The sequence below is a fragment of the Drosophila montana genome, unplaced genomic scaffold (assembly GCF_035044405.1).
Source record: "Drosophila montana isolate Dmon_TW-CO22-7 unplaced genomic scaffold, ASM3504440v1 contig_402_1, whole genome shotgun sequence".
Taxonomy (NCBI): Eukaryota; Metazoa; Arthropoda; class Insecta; order Diptera; family Drosophilidae; genus Drosophila; species Drosophila montana.
Window position 1 is genome coordinate 169,828 of NW_026998739.1, and position 23,120 is coordinate 192,947.

Consider the following 23,120-nt stretch of genomic DNA (forward strand, 5'->3'; position numbering starts at 1 on the left):
ACTATATATATACATTATGATTTCATATTCATATTTATTGTGCAGCTGTATGTGAATACGCTGTGGCATATCTATGTAACATATATTTGTATGTAAATGTATGCAAAAGTTTACAATAAAATAAAACTAACTAATAACTGTGTAAAAAAATATCAAATATTATGCATATGTATATTAATGAGCGTGACAGTTGCCGCCCTTCCTTGATACAACTTTCAAGGACAACACATACCTCTCAGAGAACTTCCCAGAATAGCCATAAGAAGCGAAGAGAAGCATAGCATTATAAACAAAATAGATGTTAATCGGACTGAAAAACTTTAACATATAGTATCATTGATTTAAAAAACGTATTATATATCAAGAGAAATATGGTAAGCTATAGCTGGATGTTTGTGCAGGACTGATCAGTCCAAGGTGAGCTTCCTTTCTACCTTGATTTCTTGTCTTACCATTTCATATATTATTCAAAACTAAACTCACCCTTCCGTCTATTTACAGGGTATTTGAACACAAAGCACTGCATCCAAGCACATAATCGTTGGCAGAAACGACACAAATTACCAAAACCCGAAAGCACACACACACACACACAAACACGTGCGAAGTGGAAAACTGAATGGCAACAACTGAAAACAGTCTCGTCTTTATTTAAAACCGGGCAAAAAGATTTTCTCTCTGCTCCTTTAGCCTCACGTCGTATTCCTATTTAAATATTGTGCAGCTTTTACAGCCGAGGCTCTGTTGAAATTGTTACGGCTGCCATTGAAATGTTGTCGTGTGGAAGTGAGCATATTTTCCAAGCAATTAGTGGTTGGAAAAGCGCACGCCAAATGGACAACAAAGTCGAAGACTGGGTCAAGTGAGCAGCACATAAAAACATTTACATGTAGGCGAATGCATATGGGCACAGTCTGTACGAAAAGCGTCCAATCATCTCTTAGCCTTGAACCAGCTTTTAACAATTTAAAGAAAAAGTGAGTATAATTTGCTTGTATATTTATTATTTAAGCAGGGACATAAAACATATCATGCTTTCAAAATTTAAATAACTATTTCCAAAAACAAAAATATCAGTTAGCCAGGATAGCTGGAACATTTTGGACTCGTAAGGATCAGTACTATCCATTGACATCAAAATATTGAAAATCTAAATTTTCACCCAAATCGAGCAAAAAGCAAGGGGTTACATCACGTTTTTTTGTCCAAATCAGGGTCGGTTCGAAAAACAAAACTTTTTTGATGATTTTTTTTTAATATTCGTGTAAATCTTGTCTGATTTTGAAATGTTATACCTTTTTTAATTCATACGGATCCCTACTATTAAATGGCATTCGAACAAATTAAAAATCGATGGGTTAAAAAAAGTTGTTGACCAAAAATCGATTTATTTGTACAATCAACCTTTTTGATGATCTTTTGAAATATCTCGGCCAAATAATGACCGATTTTTGAATTTTATACCATTTTTGACTCGTAAGGATCAGTACTATCGACTGGCAACAAAAAATTGAAAATCTAAATTTTCACCCAAATCGAGAAAAAAGCAAGGGGTTACATCACGTTTTTTGTCAAAATCAGGGTCGGTTCGAAAATCAAAACTTTTTTGATGATTTTTTTTTAATATTTCAGGACAGGACATCAAAATCGCCTTTATGGTTGCCGAGATATGGATATTGTTATTTTAAAGGACATTAAATTGACCACCTCATGTAGTCCTTATCCCGCCAACATAGAATATGTAATAAAAAGGACGAAATCCTTCAAGGAGCTGAGGAAAAGAGATTTTTGTCGGTTGAGATAAAAGGCTGTAGATCGGCCGTATCCTTGCTGATCATGATGTCAATTTGCCAACCGTAAGTCCTTATCTTCTTTATTCAGTATATATAATAAAAAGGACGAAAGTCCTTCAGGCAGCCTAGATCTAAGTTAAATTCTTGCCGTTTCCGAAATATGCGTATTTTACTAAAAAGGACATTTTTTAAGTAGCCATATCTTGGCCAAATCCTTGAGGATATCGGAAGGATATACATTTTTGAACTAGTGGGGACCAGAACTATCGATTGGCATTCAAGGTTTTCCAAGATTCGACCAAAAATTTTACCAAAATTTGTCATAGGGGTTAGTCGCAAAAGTGCCAAAAATCGAAAAATTCGGGTCTAACTTGGCCATTTGAAGGACTATCGGGATGTCCTTTGGACAGTAAATAGTGCTTATCCTCCCATTTAAGAAAATATAACAAAAAGTACGAAAGTCCTTCAAACGGCGAAGTTTTATGGGCAATTTTAGCAAGAGAAAATAGGCCATAACTCTGCTATATCCTTGAGTATCCTTGCGTATCCTATGTAAAATTGTATTAGCCAGGACTACAAGCTGGCCAAATTTCATAAGGATCGTCATTGTAGTTTCGGAGATATTCAAGGATTAGTGTTTTTGGTCGATTTCCATGCTCTCCGGGACTGAAATTTTATAAGTAAAAACACAAGTCCTGGGATTCTTAGATGACCCCATATTTTTTTGATGCAGATCGATGCAGACTGTCTATACGATCCTAATGCACCATGTCCTTTGAAAATCTGCAAGGACATGCCCGAGTTATGGCCTTTTTTCTTGTAAAAAATGTCTTCATATATTATTTAACTTGTTTAATTTAAATGTGTTTTTATCTTTTCAGTTTGACAAATTAAGGACTACAGTGAGCTCTAAGGACCTCAACGACTGATAAAGCAATTTTTTCCAGGATCGGACTTCAATTAAGCCAGATATAGCTATTTTAAGTTCAGATAAGCAACAATTATAACTTATGCTCGTTTTGTATAATTTTAAGAAAATTAGCATAAGAAACAACAGTTTTGTTAATTTAAAAATAAATAAATCAATTATATAAAATAAAAAACGAAATTCCGGTGTTTTTATTTAAATATTCAAAAATCAACGGTCTTTAGAAACCTATTGCATACCCGTGGAGGGCGTTTGTTGGCAACCGCTAGCTGCCGAGATTTTTCTTAAAATCGGACAAAATACCAGGCGAACAGAAATGCCCAGAAGGTCGACAAATAATATTTTTGCGTCCGAAAAATGACGTAGTAAAAAGGGGCACCCTCACCGCCGGTCCCAAATTTGCCCTAAATTCCTCTCAAGTACCAGGCGAACATAAATGCCCAGAAGGTCGACAAAATATATTTTTGCGGCCGAAAAATTCCATTGCATACCCAAACGGGGCGCCCTCGTTGCCGGCTGGTCCCAAATTTTCACTAAAATTCCACTCAAATACCAGGCGAACAGAAATGCACAGAAGGTCGACGAGTGCTTCGACATAAAATTTCCATTGCATAGCATTAAGGGGCAAAAATGTAACTAAATTACAATGAGTGCTGTTAAGTAGCAGTTTATGTAAAATGAGTGCTATAAGGCGGCTGTTCAACAGCAGCTGCAGCTGCAGCTAATGTAAAAGGGCTCCTGAATGAAAAATCATACATGTTTTTGGACCATTGCAATGCACATTTTGCAGGGATCTGATCCTTTAGGTTTCCAAGGACTATATCGATGGTATGGTATAACCAAGGATATGCTAGTCAACTAGAAACCATCCAGGAGGTGGGACTGTTGCTGGGGGCGGGTGTAAAAGAAAAGCATTTTCTACGCATTTTGCAAGAACTTTGTCCTTTAGGTTCGCTAGGACTATATCCATGATATGGAATAATCAAGGATATATAGGTCAACTAGGTACCATGAATAGCAATCATTTGCTGATTACATGTTGGCCATGGGGATTGGCAGAGATGACTGAAAAATATAAAATGAATTCTGTCATAATCTCGTGCACGTTCGCCGTTCCAAAGACGACATATTTCCGCGCAGAAATACTGTTTTTGTTATTTTAAAGAGACTTAATTCAGTCGGTCTAAAAACGACATCGCTATTTATTGATTATATGTTGTCCATGAACTTTGCTTTCAGATTATGCTGAAAAATACAAAATGAAAACTATATTAATTTATGTAAACTAAAATGCATCGGTTTAATTTTGCCAGACTTTGGAAAGATATACCTTAAAGGATTCGTGCATGAAATAACCAAGGTAATTCAGGTCATTGAACGTTATTGAATGTTTTCTTGTCCATGGCAGATTAAGCTGCAAAATTAAAAAAAAAAAAGTTAATTTTATTTTGTAAGCTTTAAATATCGCTTAAATTAAGTCCGACTTCGAAGGGATATACCATTTGGCGCACAGCAAACTGCGCGAGCAAAAATAATACAAATAATCCAAATAAGGTTAGATTTTGAAATTTTATACCATTTTGGACGCGTAGGGATCAGCACTATCGATTGGCATAAAAAAATTGAAAATCTAAATTTTCACCCAAATCGAGCAAAAAGCAAGGGGTAACATCACGTTTTTTGTCAAAATCTGGGTCGGTTCGAAAATCCAAAATTTTTTGATGATTTTTTTTTAATATATCCTGTAAATATTGTCCGATTTTTTAATTGGAATTGATAGAAGGGATTCGTTCGAATTCAAAAAGGTATAACATTTCCAAATCAGACAATATTTACCTCTAGCTCCTCTAGGTTCTGCAATCCTTGCGTTCATACATACGCACAGATGGACAGACGGACGGACGGACAGGCGGACGGACATGACTAGATCGACTCGGCTATTAATGCTGATCAAGAATATATTGACTTTATTGGGTCGGAGAGGCTTCCTTCTCCCTGTTACATACATTTGCACAAATACATTATACCGCTTTTACATATTTTTAATGGGTTCAGGGTATAACAAATAAAACAGTGTTTATGTTATATATGACGATAGCAGCCACCAGAACTTTTTCAAGACTAAGAATGTGTGTGCTCAAGATATGGCACAGCAACATCTTGCTATCTCTATCTCGTGTATAATTTATTTACTTCCACTGGGCACAATACATAATTGCAGATCGACGTAAAAACATTCATCAAGTAGCATACGTAGCTGTTGTTGCAATGAAGAGAATAACAGAATGGTGATGTCTTGTTAGATCGATTTGGCTAGATTTGGCTGAATAATATAAAATCCGTCATAATTCAGCTAAGCAGTAAGTCGAATCTTCGGAATATATATAAATATTTAGAACTAAACAAATTTGACTTCACAACTGATCTAATTTAGAAACAAATTATGATATTGCCAATGGCTTCCGATGCGACAGAGTTATCGCTTAAAATAAAATGTGCTTTCTTCTTTTTAGAAAACTTTGAAACCAAATATCTCGGAAACTAACAGAACGCTTTCGATATATTTTGGACAGTTGATAGCCCTGACCTATACAAGCTTTTTGCACAGGAATCGTCAGAATTCGCAGGGATATGACTGGTTTCGCCTGGAACATGGAACGGTATTCACCATAATCATGTCATAATAAATATAGTTGATTTAGTGTTTTTATATATTTAAGGAATGCATTTTTGAAATGTTATTTTCTAATTATAAAGTTTATTGAATTGTCAGAATAAAAATCTTGGTTAACTTGACTTATATCCCGACATACGTAGTTAAATAAATGTTTATTTACCTGGAAATGATACCAGTGCATTACTTAGAAAATACTAAAAAAAAAAAAACAAATAAAAAACACACTTTACTAGCAATTGCAAAAAGTGTGTGTATGCCTGAGCAACGAAAATGGCATTTGCCAGCATTTCTTGACAGGACCTTTGTTCCTCACATCCTTTTTATGGCAAGCTCGCCTGCGTATGCGACTGGAAAATTCAATTTGCAAAGTGCATAAAAGTAGCAGCAGCAGACGACAGCGTTGCCGATGCCGAGAGGATGCAACGTGTGAGATTTTCACTCCGCGCGTTGCATGTTTGTTGTTAAACAAAAGCGGCAGCTACTCTAACCCAGTTAGGTATACTACCATATACATACAGAGCCAGATCTAGAAACAAAAACACACCAAAAGCCAGCAGCCAGGGCCGGAAGCAAGAAGCAGAACTGCAGCAGAGGCAGACGCTGAGACAGACTCCACTGTTGATGCAGCGACTGCAAGCTCTGCGGGATGCGGTTAGAGGGCCAGGTGCATAGAAGCATGCAACAAACAAGTGGCACAGTGGCATAAACGTAAACGTAAAGGTAAACGCAGCGCCCGAGTGGCGCAAACATTGTAATTAAATCTACGTCAACATAAACGACGAATGCGAATGGAGATGGCAATGGGAATATCACTAGGAAATGGACTGATAGAATGAGGGGGGGAAATCGGTGTGTGCATGGTAAAGGGAATATATGTGTGTGGGTGTGTGCATGTGTTGGCGAGACTTTTGTAGGTATGCGTGCGTTTGCTGAAATACCCTGTAGTATGAGTAGGAATATAGACTGTAAGACTTGCCACTTTCTCTTCACATCCTTTTTTAGCATGTTATGCATATTCCAATTCACCAAAAAGGACATCTGTGTACCTCAGGTTCACTTTAACAGCACATTAGAGGGCATCGCTCAGTCGTGCTGATCTCATTTGTTACTAATTGCTAGTTCTGTTAACTGTTAGCTGTTGACTTTTGAGCCATAGCTGTGCACAACTTGGCCAGGAAAGTGACGCGGGCTTTGCCAGTTCTGTGTGTGTGTCTGCGTGATTGTGTGTGTGTGTGTGTTATCCTTATGACGGGCTTTGCTTTGCCGCCTGACACCGCCAAGGCAAGCGAAAGTTGCCTTCTTGTCGGTGCTGTTGTTGTTGTTGTTGTTACAGCAGAGATATACATCAGGTAGCACAGGTGAAAACACGAGAATAATTGTAGAGCATCCATTTCGTCAAGTGGGCGGGCAGGCAGCTGATCTCTGATCTCCACTTTGTAGTTTTCCTTTTCATATTGCCTTTTATTCTCTCTCGTTTAGTTAATCCAATTTGTTAGCTCACTTTCAATTACAATTACATTGCAAAAGGGAAGAGTCCTGTTTGTTCTGGCCCTGCGTCAAATTTCTTTATGTGGCACGTGGTTGTTGTTGTCTTTTTCGACATTCTGTACTTGACACTTTTCAATTGTTTTTGATAAGAGTAACTTAAAAGTTAAATTGCATTTAGCATAGTCAGCAAACGAATGAAAAACAAGTAACTGACAGTTGGTTTCGAGTAGCTGGCAATTATTTATAGCTTATTTTGTCACTCTGTGAAATACTTTTGTTAGTAGTAATCCCTTAAATAACTGAGTTAACTAATCTAATATTTTCTATATGGTAAAAATTAATTATATTATTCTGCTTGAAATATGAAAAAATGAATAAAAAGTTGTTTTGTTATTCCCACACATGCAAATATTTTGACATTTTCTTTTTCATTTTAAACAACATTATAATAAATTATATTATGTATGTACATATATGGGAATAATAAAAAAAAAAAACTGTGATGATATAATCATTTTTTTAATCACTAAAAATAAATTAATTTTCCAGTTCGTTTTTAGATTATAAGACACATATTTGTAATAAGTGAGGAATAATATTGCTTTTATATATTCCTATTTGTATCTCATAGTTTCTAGTACTTAGAATTGTTTTGCAGCCCAAGTAGGGCTTCACGTTTGTTTATTTAAAAATGAAAGCTGAAAGCTTTGTTTCAAGCCATTCGCAATAACTGCGAGCAGAGCAAACGCATATATCTGCAGCAATTAAAACGTAGCTAAAAGGCATAAATCACGCATACGCCCCATTGAGCCCGTGCATTGTGCAGTGGCCATAAAAAGCATACGCAAAATGATTTCAGCCTGCCTTCAAAAATCTACTCGGTTGACCTAATTTGTATCCATTAGACAGGCGATAAATAAACGAGGAAGGAGTCTGGTTAGCTAAATCGATAGGCTCTTCATATATCTTATGGCTTGAGGTGGCCCGCAAATTGCCCGTCAAGTGTTTGCTGTCCTGGAAGGGTTAGGCTTCAACAGTATATTAAGTTGCAGCATGGCTTTGATAAAGGTCAAAAGCGGCCGGCAATTAAATGGCCAAGTAATATGATGCCAACGCCAACACTGAGAGAAGGCGTCACTTATGGCTAATAGCCCGGGATGGACAGTACGAAAGGATGTACCGATAGGGCAATAACTTAGTGCGTGTTGACGCTGATATCCTTTGCTGGCCACTTATCATAACGCTTACGCGTTGATGGCTATCCCCACTAAGCCCTCGAGCTGTGCTTGTCCTGCGAGACACGCACATGCTCCTGCAATTATGCTAAAAGCGTTAAATTTATAGTTTCCCCATACTCGAGCAGCGACTGCCATTTTTAACATGGCTCCTCATGTCTGCGTCTAAATAAATGGCTTTTAGAGCACGCGTTAATGATGTTGATTGTAGTCCTGGGAGCCCCAGGACCGAACCCGAGCCCGAACTCTATCCCCAGCACCGACACTTGCCCACCTTTTCATGTTTAATGTTTTTGACTAATGTTTTATAGCTGCAACGCGTCTGCAGCCGGTTCCAGTAGCTCTGCCTCCGCTTGGCCTATGTCTGGTTTATTTTTATGATGATATATGGTCAGCGTTTTCGGTTTTATATTGGACACTTGCCGGTGCCTGTTTAAAGGATTTAAGGCCTTATTTATTATGGGTATGTTACCTGTTAATGATTCTGCAGAAAGCCGCAAACATTTTGCGACAATACCTCGTGCATCCTCTCAACTTTTACGCCGTTTAACAAATGCACGAGATTTTATGTCTTTACATTTTTTAGTTCTGTGTGATACCCGCATTAGCTTAAATTAATAATGCGATATGTACATAATTTGTTTAAATATTTATACTGACAAGCTTTTGACTTGCTGTCCAAAAAAGTCATGATTAATGCACGAGGCTTAAATTACTTTCAGCAAATATTATAAAATGTCAATCTGCTATATGAAAAAACCATGACATAAAGCAAAAGTATTTTAATAAACTTGTGTCACTTAATTATAAATTATTCGCTAACTTAACATAAGTAAATCTAAATATTTATTTTCATTTTCTCATCTTATAACAAACAACTTTTGCCATTTAGTTGCATAATTGAATTAACAAAGAGTTTACTTGGGAAGGAATAAACTATCTTCCCGGTATTTCATTTAGAGTGCACGCGGTAAACTCTCGCAATAAACAAAAAGTTCTTCGCACACACACACACAAACACACATCCGCCCAATAAAACAACAAAAGCACCGAAATGCGCTTAGTATGCAACTTTTTGCACCAACGCCCCAAATAACATTAGCGAAAATCACTTAAATGGCTGTAATTTGTTTGGTGCACGGGGCGTATGCGTTACCTGTGGGCCCGCGGCAGCAGCTTATTGGAGCTCAACGAGCTGCTGCTGCACACAAACAAACTTAATGCAACAAATTTCTGCCATTTGGGCGTAAAACAAAACACATTTAAAATTTTTAAAGTGCAGCCAAAGCGGAACCGCCTAGCACCCCAGAGAATCCCCTCTACTCCATCCAAAAAAAAAAAAAAAAAACCAATTCGCCGAAAAACTCATCACTCAAGCGCAGTTCACGAAATAAGTGCAAGGCCCACTCCCAGGCAGCGGCAGCTGGATCTGGAACTGGAGCTGGAGCAACAGCAGATCCCATCAAACAATACACCAGTTTTTTAACACACACACACATCTACACATGTAGTATAAACAATCCTCGTTGCGGCGCTGGGCCAACAGCCAGCAAAATGGTTTAAAACTCAATTAAAGTTTTAGCCGCAAAATAAATGCAAAAACGGCGGCGGCAGCGTCGACAACAGCTACAGAAACAATGATACTGCCCCAAAAAGGTGGCAAAAGCTGGCAAATACATATGAAAACAACGAACAATGTATGCTCTATCTTATATGAAATAATTGGATGCAAAGCAGCGCACTACATATAAAGGTTAACTGAACTAGCAAATAATTAAGACAGATCAAAATAATTGTGATGTAACTTATTTTAAGTTAGATAATAAAAGTATTCTATTTGTAGTTGCATTTAAATATCGATAAAAATTATTAAGCATTATTGAAAATGAGAGAGATTGATCGAAATACAAGTGTTGCAAAACTATCAACTGAGTTTTCACTTTTCCATCATCTTCCCTTTTCTTTGCCATTATCGATAGTCGTCTTTATCGATACTATCGATTACTCACAAGTGCTTATACGTAATTGAAAATCGTAAAGCAGGTAGCTAGCATTGGCAGAGGTGTTCACAAAATTTCTCATCTTTTGTTTTATGCGCCGAGAAAAGAAAAAAACACTCAAAAACACGCCCACAAGCAAATCACAGCCCTGCGATTGCCTCCTGAACCACAGGAGCCGCAGCAGTCGAGGCACTTTTTGATTGCTGTAATTCAAATGAAAATCGCACAATTGAATTGAATTTACCGAAAAACAGCCAAAACTTTGATGAGCCTCCAGTTTGTGTGCTTGTTTTGTTTGTGATTAGTTTACACGCGTTGGTATTGGAGTCTAGATTCCGTTGTTTTATGTGCCTTGAACCGTTTTCTAGTCCATGTTTTATATTTTTTGGCTCGCTTTTTGAAGTGCAGTTTGAAAAACAAATCGCTCGGAGCTTCGCCCGAGCTTAATGAAGTTTAACAACATTTAATGGTGCATTCTTTTTACACGCTTTTGCAAAAGTTTACGACTATTTTATTAGAGCGTAAAATCGCATTTGGCAAATAGTTAAAACAACAAATACTGTTCAGCACTCGACTCGCTTTTGGACTTGATTATTGCCTATAAGCTCAGGGGCTTTCAAAAATGTGTATTGCGCATTGAAGCAAGCATATCCATGGATATGCACTTATATATTTAAATATATATATTATAAAGTCAGCCTGTATATATTTCATTCGAACTATAAAAAGTACAAGACTAAGATAAAAAATTGTTGCTATCGAAACACATTTGATCTGCTGGAAACTTAATTCTTAAATGTCAAACTAACGCAATTTTAAAATATTAAAATATTGAGATAAATCAAAATAATAATATATATAAAATGTTAAAATAAATAAGCAAGATAAGCTAATATTTCTTTATGTATCTGACATATTCAAATATTTTTAAATAACAAATTTAATTGAAATGTCAACTTATGTGGTAAATAGTGGAAAAGTGCTTTAACATCATTTACTCACCTTTATAAGACCAAATAAACTTAACATTCCTATTATATCCTTTAAAAATGTTCGCCGTGATTTACGTTTTATGGCCAAAAATTTCGATAGTGCAGCAAAATCAACATAAATAAAATCGCCTGGCACCTAATTTGAATGCAGAAATTATAACAAAATGAAATTAAAGTATTTTATTTATGATAACTTCTCTGCACCATGTTAATGACTCATTACACATGCAACCCAAAACGAGGCGAACGTGGCAACAACAACAACAACAAAAACAACAACAACGACAACAGCAACAACAACGAAAACGGCAACAAACTTGTTCACAAATTTGTTACCAACATGAACGTGGCTTAAATGCGGCAAACGTAAAGTTGAATTATGCAATAAAAAATAATGCAATAATTGTGGAAAATTCTGAAAACTATGCAAATGGCACACACACACACACACACAATTCTCGTACGTTCCATATTCATGGAACATACAATTTTCAGCCAAACTCGGTGCGAAATGTGCAACAAAGCAAAGTTTTTGTTTTAGCCAAATGAACGGCAACAATTTTTAATTGTTTATTTTCCAAATTCATATTGCATGTCGCTTTGCATATTGCTATTTTATAGGTGTTTGTTATTTTATTATATATTCTTCTTTTTTTTGCGTATGTTAAAGTTCAACAAAAGTGACCATTTAAAATAATGAACATGGCTGCAGTTGAAAAATTATTAGCTTTATGTTTATATAATTTTCAAAATAAATATATTTAAAGAACTTGACTTGTTTAACTTTAATATTATGTGTTATTTAAGTTGCTTTCAGTTTAATATTTGTTTTAATGTCACATCAAAAGTTAGTTTGAAATGCAATCATAATTTAAATGTTTAACTATTTATGGAAGGTATTCAGTTTTTCATACCTTTAAGAAATTGATCGAAGCTTGTTAATTCACATTAAACATATTTGTAGACTTTATTTATAATAATTATAAAAATATGTGAGTTTCAATACAAGAGAAACACAATTGCACAGGGATTAAATAATGTAGTTATAGGTAGGTATATGTCAAATGAGAATAAGCCAATTGGATCAGTTAACAGATACATATATATGTATATGTGAACAGATCTAGTAACGATATTGAAAACTGGGATCCGAACCATAGACAATGCAAGCACATGGATAACCTGTAAAAGGCGTTCGTTGAAAAACACCCAAAATATAAATAATAAAACATGTAAAGAAAATAAAACATACAGAAAATATCAAAAACATTTAACAACATTAATTAAATATTTATTTTAAATGACACCAGAATAAATGCATACAGTTTAAGTTCACAATAGACAAACACAAGGCTAAATACAGAAAAAAAAACAAACAAAATTTTGCTTTTCCAAAAACGTAAATTCGTATAGAAATTCTTTTTGTTTGCAAATTTAAATTTAAATTTTATAAAATCGAAAAAGCTTAGTAATTGTTTAAATTTTACCTAGGTAAATTAATGAGTTTTTAATTATGCGTAATTGCCACCAAAGAGGGAAAAACGTGTCCAAACTACCTGGCCCATGTTGTTTATGGCAACTGTGTTTTATTTATTGTGTGGGCATAAAAAGAAATGTATTATTGAAAAAATATATTTGTATAAATTAAGTAAGAATCGAATTGAGAGGTTATTTTGAAGTAAGAAGTATAAGTAATATGTGTCAGAAGTATAATCGAAAGAGTTTAGCCAACATATAATACCAAAATGTACCAATATTATTACCTTGGCTATGGACTAACATCTGAAACGAGAGAAGATTTATAGTTTCTATTTTGTTTGTGTACAATATTCAAGCAATTGGGTAAAGCAATAAATTTGGTATTTTTTGGTATTTTAGTATGTCAAGGCCAAATAGAGAAAATCATAAATACACTTGAAAAGCAGCTGGCAAATATTGGCTTGGTATCAATTAGCTAAAGTACCTGTATCAGCAAATTCATTAAGTTACATTCACGGACATAGAACATGCTTAGTATGTACACATGTCGAGATAGTATTCATGAATTGAATATTATTCTTTGATTTTTGTTTAGTAATCGTAGCGCTCACATGCCAACACCCAATGTACAAAATTGCAACACTTGAACTTGCCTCGCGGTTTGCACTGCAAATGCTCCTTAATGTACTGGCAAGGACACTGAAATTGGCCGCAATGCCGGCCCGGCTCCAGCGGCGTCACATCGACCATGCCGCGCAGCGCCTCCATGCCCCAGCGGGAGCCGTAGCGCAGGAACAGCTGCAACCCGCGCTCCTAGGAAGTAGATTTAGATGAAAAGGCAGGTGAGACAGGTGGAGCAAACAGGCAAGAGATTAGACAACAGATGGATAAATTGTTCAATTTTATGAAAATTAAAGAGTGCATGTTAGACAGTGCGTATGTGTAATACGTATGAGTATACAAAAATGTGCAGCATACTTTTTGGCTGAAAGAAAATCAAAATATAAAATGTAAATGGCAAATCTATATATTATAATAAGTACATGAAACTGCGCCTACTAAATTTGAATTAAAAATATTTTAGCTTCGTTTTTAACAGCTTTTAATTTGAAGAATTCACAATGGGCGCACAAAAATTATAGAGGAAATAAAATAAAAACATTAAATTACAATCCGATTGTAACTGGAGCAAACGCGGAAAGGAAGAATTTCGATTTGTCGATTTTATCGTTATCGGCCACGCCTACAGCCAGCAGCCCATGCAATTGATGCCGCAGCATTGGCGATGTTGCAGACTGATTTTGATTTTGTTACGCAGGAGCTCCTCCTCATACTGGCACGGGCAAATTGACGATTGCAGATGTCGTGGTGTCTCATGGACGCCCGCCTCCTGTACGGTCCAATCGAGGCGGCGGCGCAGAAAGTCCTTGCCCCACCGCTGCAGATAGCTGAGAAACAGCTCCTGGGCAAAGGCCTAAAGAGAGTTGTGAGCATTTTTGTGAGAGTGTCGGTGTGCGTGAGAGACAAAAGAGAGAATGCGTGAGCATGATGCATGATCAATGTACAGAGAAAGAGAGCGAGAGAGAGAGAGAGAGCGAACGAGAGACAAAAGAGAGTGGGAGAGACCAAGAAGCAAGTGTCAGTGTCTAGCGATGAGCATGAGCGAATTACAACTAGAAAGCTCTATGTGCGCGTGTATTGGTGAGCTTCTGAAAGCTTTGTAGCTCACGCAGCACGCGAGCTGAGCAGAGCTCTCTACATGAGCCGTGTTGGTGTAAAAGCCCAAGCAGCTCCAAACTCACCTGTTTGCGGGATAGGCGCACCGGCTGACTGCCCTGTATGACAATATCATTCACATCAATGTCCAGCTTGGCCTCCCAGCCCGCCTTGATGGCTTCGCCGCCATTCTGCTCCGTGTGCTCGAGAAACTCGTTTAAAAAGCTCACACACTGCGTCGCGTCAAAGTACATAAAGCACAAGTTGACCTTGTGACAGGAGATGCGGCCCCGATCGTCCAGCACAAGTAAAATCTTGTGCCGCATTAGCTGCTTATTCACACGCGCCAGACACTTCTCCAGGCCGCGCGACAGCCGCAGCTTCATCCACATACACAGAAATATGGCCGCCGCATTCAGGAACAGCCAGCCGACGCCCATGGCAAAGAGTGCCACGCCCTGCAGCCCTGAGAAGAGCAGCGCCAGCAGCACAGTGAACGCAAACAGTATCCAGCAGACGAGAATGCGCTTATAGCAAATGTTGTACACTGTGAAGCGATAATCGTTGACCAGCGTCTCCATTGCATTCACATAGTCCTCCACAGTGAGCTGCACAGGGAGGAGCAGAGGAGGGAGTTCGAGGTTAGGGGGGTGCTTAGACCAAAGCCAGCAACAGTTGATTGATTGACTGGCCACTTACCGTCAAGCCCTGTGCCATCAGCTCCTCGGGCACCAGCTCCGGACGAAATATGGCCGGGGTTATCCAAGGCCATTTCGTGTTGGCCGGCAGAAGTGTGACAATCACATCTCCATTAGCTGTGGGTGGAACAGCAAAAGAGTGGAGAGAGTTACAAGGTGTCACCACATCCTCTAGACAATTCAATTCAATTTTGACATTTGGAAATAATAACAACAACATCAGAGTTGGCAGATAGGGAATGTCTTTATATATACTGCAGAAATGTTTTGAATTTAAAAAATTTAACATTTCCGATATATGTTATAAGTATTGTTACCAGTTAAGGACACAGTTAAAAACAATCAACCTATTCATTTTGGGAAGCATTTTTGTGGTTCAATAGATTAACTTTTATATTAAATAATGGTCATAAAAATAAACTGTTCTACTTTTCATATCATTGTCGAAGGTTTAATACCCTTGGAATAATGTTGCTTAGAAGGGTTTTTTAACTAAGATTTTGTTCAAGGCCGATTCCTTTAGAAGTCATTTAATATGGGTTTTGCAGGCAGAATTTTCCATACAAAGTTAACATTTCAAACGATTCTATTTGCAGGGCTATATATACTATAAAAGTGGCCGAAAATATAAGAGTATGCTCATATAGTAAAGAGCATTATGAAACTGGTTAATGCTAAGTTTAGTCAGGATTTCTTGACAACGGAAAACTTTTAATTTATACAAATGAGCAGTTCTCCGATCCAGCCAAAGCCGACTCATATGTACAGAAAGACGGATCTATGCAATATTGAATGTATATTCTATCTACGTCTAAGAGACTAGCTTGCATAAGAACAGAGAGGCTGTCGACTGTTGAGACATTATTGGATCGGAAACTTTCTTTTGTATGCATTAGACATTTCGTGACAAAATTGTAATATCCAACAAAGGTTTAAAGAAAACGGTTTGACTGTAGTTTAAGTTTTGAGGCCTACTTACCGAAACCCTCACGGATGCGGCCCGTTGACAATTCAATTGTGCGCATCCCGGAGGCCTGATCCACTGGAATGGAGACGCTTTTGCCGGTGGCATTCCCGCTGGTATTGTTGTTGTTGTTGTTGCTGATGCCACTGCCATTTGGATGAGTAGCGGTCGCTGCAGCAGCTGTCGAGGACGAGGCCGACGTTGTTGCGGCCGAGGCGGCGGCCGAGGCTGCAGTTGCTTTTTGGTTTATTAGCTGCTGTGGGTGGCGGGGGGGAGTGCTGCCACTGCCGGATGCATTCAGATTAACGTGGGTGCTCTCAGTTGTCAAAACAGCCGGCGTCACATCCGGCAGCGACGCGGCAGCTGTTGTGGAGGAAACTGCAGTACGCTGTAAAATATAACAACAATGGGTTAACGTTCTTGGCCTTAAGACAAAGCAGAAGTGGTAAAAAGTAAAACAAAGAGGCGCAAAGAATTATGCAAATGTGCGCTAGAAAATCAATTTTATTGATTTACCCTTAACAATGCAGCGGGATTTATAAAAAAAAAATATGATTGAGCAACAGCCGACGCTTGCCACATCAGGTGCTGCAAAAGCGAAAACAATTTGTCATTTTGCACGTACGCAGCTCAGCCCCCTAAAGCGGATATGGGGAGCTACGTACTGCGCTTTAAAAGGTGCTGGAACTCGTTGAAATGCACCAAAAAAAAACCAAAAAAAAACAAGTTAAAATAGTCGCGCAACAGTCGAGGTTTTCTATAATTGATCTATAGCGTGCTATACATTTTTTATTGCTTGCCAGTTTTCGCTCTCTCTCTCTTTCTGTCTCTCTGAGCAGTTAGGCCAAAGTGCTGCCTTAATTATCTACTGCCAAGGTCATCAATGCAATAATATACTCTATTCCTGGAGGTCAAGGAATGTTATATGTGTCTTCTTGCAAATTAAAAATGTAGTTCACAATCTCTTAAGTTTGTTTTGCCTAAACAGAAGCCGGCCACATTTTAAATATTTGTTTTCTGCTTGTAAATTTAAGCACAAGAGAATGCTATTGAGGATATCCGACTGTGAAATGCCCTGTAAAATTAATGAATAGCTATGAAGGAAAGAGTATAATAGCTATTATATTTGAACATGTTTTATCTATTGAAAACTGTTAGCTAGTCAATAACTAAATTGCTTTAGGTCTATGGTCACTAAGCGCGATCATGTTTATGGCTTAGGTTCTATATAAAATAAACAATATATAAATTATATTAAAAGAAAACTGTATATAGTAAGCATTAACATGAGCTTACATTTTAACATTTATTTAGTTGACAGTTACCACATGCAGTGTTGTAAATCAATAACAATATTCTAGTATTAGGCATTTTTTAGTAGAGTCAAATTGGTAACTCTCAAATATTGCCTTAAGATGTTCCATGATGTTCTTTTCTTTGTTTTTAAGAAATATACTACTTCGTATATATTCGGTATAAATATCGCAATCATGTTTAACCCTTTTATTGCATCGCAAACCACGTTGAACCATAACACGCAAAATAATGCATATAGCCTTTAGCTTTTAGATGGGAACTAATTGGTTGTACAAGCAAGTGCTCGTAGATATATACAACGCATCAAAGTAGATAAGCACAGAAATACTTAGAATATAACAGTTTATTGCCAATTTCAAAATGCACTGCATATAAGCAACTTGAAAGCAATATATCTTCGCATCAACTCAAAAAATGGAGATTATAATCTAATCATAATCCTTTGTCTTTAAATGTGTATCTATTTAACTGCTTCAAAAACGCACCAAGTTTTTTCCGTATTTATGTCAATGTCAGTGTTGACAGCTTGTGTGTTGGGATTGTTTGTAATTTGACCTCGCCGAAAGCCCGGAGATATATTGCGAAATGAGCAAAAATAAGCAACTAATAAATATTGACTTTATTATAGTCATAATAAAAATAAGGCTGGAGAAATATTTAAACAAATGCCGCTCGCACCGTAGGTATTCTGGGCATATTATTTTTATCTCACTCTCCGCTGATATGACATAAAAAACAGAACAGCAACTGAACTGATGAAAGCCAATAAGCAAAGGTATTCGTGATACTTTTCTGTATGTGCAACAAATAGACATTCTTATACACCTGCTGACAGTCACACTTATATGACTGAATTGTTTATATATTTGCATATTATTTTATTTATTAATCGTGGACAGGTGAAGAGAAACTCTTTAGAAAACAGCTCTAAAATGGCATTGCATATCAATACAAACAAAAAACTCTATATATATAATAAAATGTATACTGCGATCAAACAATATTTATTTATTTTGGGATCAGACGTTTAATAATAATTTGCAAAGCAAATTGATTCAAACGGCGATAACTTGAACTCAATTTCAAAGCTGCAATTTTCTATTTTATCGTTTCTTCTTTTATTTTACTAATCGCATTTCAATATGGAAGTGTCATTCCAGCATAGACATATTGTATATCCCATTTAACCAAAGATTGTTTTGCGAATTAACTTTTTAGAGCTGTGGAATAATTTACTGATACAATTAACATACTGCGATGTGCCGGTGCATGTTTAAGAGTCTACTAAATATAAAATTATACACTGCAATTTGATTTATACAATCACTACAACAAGAAATGTTTAGGTGTGCGAAAATGTAGTCGATATTTCTCTACAATTTCTATATAAAATGTTTAGAATATGCAAATAAATATTTTACACAGTTTTGCTTCTTGATATAACAATAATAATAACAATATTCTCCCATAGACGTTCGGAAAAAACAACTCATTTTGTGTATGTACACAACAATTGAAATTTATAACAGTGCCTTTCTAAAGTATTCGCATTTAAAATTTCTGACTGTACAGCCTAATGCACCCAAAAATTTCACGTTTCCATTCATGCATGCACTTGAACGAATCGAACAATCCCTTTCCACAAGCCTGGTACAGAGAATGACGTGTCGCTTGGCGATGAGCAATCAACGCTGCCTGCCAAATAGGCCTTGCTGCCACTGTTGCAGGCAGCAGACAGTCCCTAACCTTTCCTCATTTGTCATGCGTGCAACGTGACACAAAAGAATAATCAGAAGGGAGGGTAAAGAAGCAGAGGCAAAGTACCGCTGCTAACAACTCCATTAGGCAACGAAAAGGCGGAGAAACGTAAAGAAACGATAACGCAGGGCATGGGGTGCAGAGAGCGGAGTGCGGACAAGGAGAGAGGTAACGCATACTGTGCGATGCATTGGAATGCGTTGCGTTGGGTCAGCCACGACATGTGAGAGATACCGCCAAAGAGAGCGTAACTACTTGAAACGAGGCAAAAAGAGAGCGAGATAGGCAGAGAGCGACTAACCTGCACAGGTGATGGAGCTGCTGCTGCTGAAGCCTGCTCGTTGGGACTGCGCGAGCGCGCGCGTCTCTTGTTGTTGCTGCTGACCACAGATGGCGGCGGCGGCGGCAGCGCCAACTTGTTTTGTTGTTGTTGTTTCTGCTGCTGCTGCTGTGTGGCATTGCCGTCGCCAGTTTTACTGTTACTGTTATTATTTTTCTCACTGCTGTCCGTCTCGTCGTCGAATTTAACCCAATTTTCGGGCGTCAGCTGTACGTCATCGGCTGCAGCCAAATCGCTGCTGCTCCCATCAAGCGGCACATCTTGCAGCGGATGATCTGGTGTCGCAGTCGCAGTCACAGTCGACGTCTGCGCCTGCGCCTGCGCTTTGGCCTCGTGCTCCATTAGGTTTTTATATTATTTTAAGGAATGTGCGAATGCGCGAGGCTGACGCGTGTCTGAAATTGTTGTAATTGAACGTGTTTTGGCTCGCAGAGCGAATACGTTTTGTTTTTGCGTTTTGTTAGTTCGCTTTTGCCGCTTACATAACCTCAATAACAATTCACACTTGAGTTGTTGCCGCACTGCTGCCGCTACCGCTGCCGCTGCTGCTGCTGTTGTTGTTGTTGCTGCTGTTGTTGCTTGTGTATTTTTAACTGATTTTTATTGTTGGCGCAGCGCACAACGCGTCGTTTACGTGTTGGCTGCTCACGCGTTCTCGTCACACTGCCGTGGCACACCCAAAAACAAAAAGCGCAGCTTAGCTTGGCTCAAAGGCGCGCTCCGCTCAGCTTACGCTCAGCTAAAGCCCTTTTACCGTTTTGCTGTGTTTCGTTCTCGCACGTTTCAAGTGCTGATGCTGCCGGGGCCGCCTTTAGTATTGACTGCAAACGTTCAACTGAGCAAGCGACGGCTATAGCTTTTCGTTGCGCTCACCTGTTGGCAGCAGCAGCGAGCAGAGCTTTGTCTTTACCTACTCTCTCACTCACCCGCTCTCTCTCTCTCTCTCTCTATCGCTCAGTTCTCCCGCAGCTCATTCATTAATGTTTTTGTTTTCCGTTTCTGTTGTTGCTTTTTTCTCTCACATGACAAGTTTTTGCTTTTTAAGTTAGTAATTTTATTTCGTCTCGTCTTTTCGTATTCCCAAACAAGTTGCGCCCGCTCTCCACTTCAATCTTTGTGTCTCTGATTCACAATTTGTAGCTAGTTGCGTCGCTGCCCCGCCTCCTCCTCCTCCTCCACCTTCCACTGTGCACGCTTAATAATCATTTTTATCTTTTTATTCATTTGTTTGCTCACTTCAAAGATCTCTGGAGTAGAAAATTTCGCAAAGTGAGCAGCTTGTTTAACGTGAGTATTTGTACACATGTTTCCAAGTGTGTGCAACTGCGTGTGTGTGTGTGTGTGTGTTTGTCTCACGATTAGCTTCGCCAGGCTGCCTCAATTTTAATTTAAACAACTAAAACTTAGAATGCTCTAGTCGCAAGTGTCCGACTAGAAGATACTCTGTGTTTAAGTCTCTGTGACTTGTTTGGATATGGATATTGAAAATATGATGTGCTTGTGATATTGGGGAATATATATATATATAAAATTTTTCTGGCTTGTCGGGATTCTAGATCCGCCCAGCTCGTTGTACTAAGATATGGCATCATTCTGCCTATTACAGGCGCAACAAATATTGTACACCCCTTTTAACTGTTCTTCTAATGGGTACAAAATAAACAAAGACTGTCGCATTGCTTATCAGCACGGAGTAGTCAGGGGTGGGGGAATATTTGTGTTCATCGTACCTCAACTGCCTATCGGTTATCGGGCTTTTTACAAACGAATGGGATTTCAAATGTTTACAACACAAGCAAGTGCAGCAAGCAGCCAATACAAATACTCATGTGCTTAAGTATGTAAATACTCATAAGAATACTTAAATATACATATATACCACATACATAAATAAACATTATAGGTACTCATGCTTAGCAATGCGCTCAACTCTTGAAAGATTAATTTGCTAATGCCTTTGCAAATAAATAGATAGAATCGTGTAAATAAATAGTAACTCGTTTATTTGCAACTCAATTTGCTGCAAGCTCTTGTTAATTGCTTATTTGTTTATTAACAAATTAAAAAACTTCCACAGTATTTGTTATTTTAAACTCTTCTTAGAACATTCTGAGCCAGGCTTTGCTGACTCTTGTAAATTTATTTAAATCGAAATTTAAATTCCACTACTCTACTACTCTCATGTATGGAAATTTTTATTTAAAATTTTATAATTTTAAAGACTGCTTACAATAAGTTAATCACATTTGCTGACTTGAATTTCATTGATATGCAGCTTGCAAAGTTAATTATGGAATCGGTAAGATTTTTCGCCACACAGCAAAAATGTCCGATATTTATTTACTTGATCTGGTATAAAAAAGTTGTTTAAAAATCTTCTGAAGGAAAGAAGCTAAATATAAACAAGACATGCCTATTACCCTTATTGCGACTGTCAAATAAATACAATATTCAAATAATTTATTTAAAAACAATAATGTAATGAAGTTGTGATCTTTTGAATTGGTAGTATCTTGATTAAACAGTCGAAGTAGTTTAATTCCATTGTAACTTAAACTCGAAACGGAACTTTACTCAAAGTATTCTCATTTTTCTTCTTTTTTTTTTTTACTTGCAAAAACTGCAATTTAAAATCAATTTGACGTTTGCCGCCCAGTTAGGAGGCAGTCTCTAGTTTTGCATGTCCTTTCGATAAGCAGGCCAACATTTAATAACAAATTTATGGCGCTACGGTGCATAGTTTCGGCCGGGCCAACAACAGTTTTGGCATGTGGCCGCCCGAGTAAAATGTTAAATGCCTGGGACGACATTATAGTGGCAATTGTGCGGCTGGGCAGCCACAGAAAACTTTTGCCAGCAATAAATTATGCCGCAAAATTATTATATAAGCGGCGAGTGTCGAACGGCTGCAAAAGGAATTGGCCAAGTGCCAAAGCGAAGCGTCCGAGCTGCCGGCCAAGCATTGGCCAAAAGTTGTTAAGCAAATTATGGCCTGGCCGACAAAAATATATCTGAAACTCTTACGACTTGGCCTAAACTGCATTTGCAGCCAGACCCAAGCAGCAGCAGCAGCAGCAATGCAGTTGGCCAAAATTATCAGTGGCCATTGAGTTGCTGAAATGTGGAACTTGCTGGGACTGTTAATGGCAACAAAAGTGTGCAAACTCTTTTTAAAAGTTTTTCTTTCATCAACAGTAAAATGTTGAATAACATGCTTAAAAGTTTTCTAAAAATATTTTAGCTGAAATTTCCTAAAATTCCAATATCCCATATAGTATAAAGAATTTCAGTTCCAATCCCGCGGCCAAGATTCATTTCTCTGATTGCACAAAATCTTTCTGAAATGAATATTAGAATCTATAATAACTTTTAAAAATTTTGATTCTATTTTCTTATTATTGACATGATTTGTTCTGGAAGTCGTTTTTTTTTAACTGACTCACAGTAATTTATGTTATTTATATAAATAATCAAGTCGCTTCATATTTCTTTCTAAATTTAACTTATATTTTCTACACCACAATTTTTAAGATTGCATTCAAATATAAAATATAAAAAAATCCAATTTTTTTTATGTTTTTTATACTACTCTTAAATATTATATCCAGCTTAAATACCCATCTTTTTTAATCGTCTATAGGCAAATGTATAAATAATAATTTTAAATTTACCGTTTAGCTTCTTGGGCATTTAATAAGTCTTTTAGCCTTGTAAATAACCCTTCAGAGTATAACC

At 37.4% G+C, this 23,120-nt stretch overlaps 1 protein-coding gene and 1 long non-coding RNA gene across 9 annotated transcripts; one reads left to right on the plus strand and one right to left on the minus strand.

The window, feature by feature from the left end:
- Positions 1-457: 457 nt before the first annotated feature.
- On the plus strand, positions 458-2,811 carry LOC135438854 (uncharacterized). Its single transcript, XR_010437944.1, has 3 exons — positions 458-977; positions 1,633-1,856; positions 2,675-2,811. It is a non-coding gene; the product is annotated as an uncharacterized LOC135438854 (long non-coding RNA).
- A 1,087-nt stretch (positions 2,812-3,898) lies between these two features.
- On the minus strand, positions 3,899-20,705 carry LOC135438852 (uncharacterized). 8 transcript variants are annotated; one of them, XR_010437943.1, is made up of 8 exons: positions 19,347-20,298; positions 15,986-16,358; positions 15,008-15,123; positions 14,395-14,916; positions 13,246-13,405; positions 11,124-11,249; positions 4,052-4,135; positions 3,899-3,966 (listed from the first exon to the last, which is right to left on the minus strand). XR_010437943.1 is itself a non-coding variant. In XM_064697381.1 (6 exons), the coding sequence occupies exons 1-6, from the start codon at positions 19,725-19,727 to the stop codon at positions 12,237-12,239; spliced, it is 1,611 nt and encodes a 536-aa protein (XP_064553451.1). In that variant the 5' UTR covers positions 19,728-20,298; the 3' UTR covers positions 12,121-12,236. The 8 variants fall into 8 exon arrangements, 7 of the variants coding, with proteins under 7 accessions (XP_064553451.1, XP_064553449.1, XP_064553452.1 ...); XM_064697381.1 differs by lacking the exons at positions 3,899-3,966; positions 4,052-4,135; positions 11,124-11,249 and adding an exon at positions 12,121-12,295; XM_064697379.1 differs by lacking the exons at positions 3,899-3,966; positions 4,052-4,135; positions 11,124-11,249 and adding an exon at positions 12,610-12,692 and having other exon boundaries at positions 19,347-20,300.
- Between the last annotated feature and the right edge of the window lie 2,415 nt (positions 20,706-23,120).

Excerpts from the sequence above, each read along its gene's own strand:
- LOC135438852 (XM_064697378.1), bottom strand. The coding sequence starts at position 19,727 with ATGGAGCACGAGGCCAAAGCGCAGGCGCAGGCGCAGACGTCGACTGTG. Across the intron at positions 16,359-19,346 it reads CAGCTCCATCACCTGTGCAG|CGTACTGCAGTTTCCTCCAC; the intron begins GTTAGTCGCTCT and ends TATATTTTACAG. Across the intron at positions 15,124-15,985 it reads CCGCATCCGTGAGGGTTTCG|CTAATGGAGATGTGATTGTC; the intron begins GTAAGTAGGCCT and ends TTCCACCCACAG.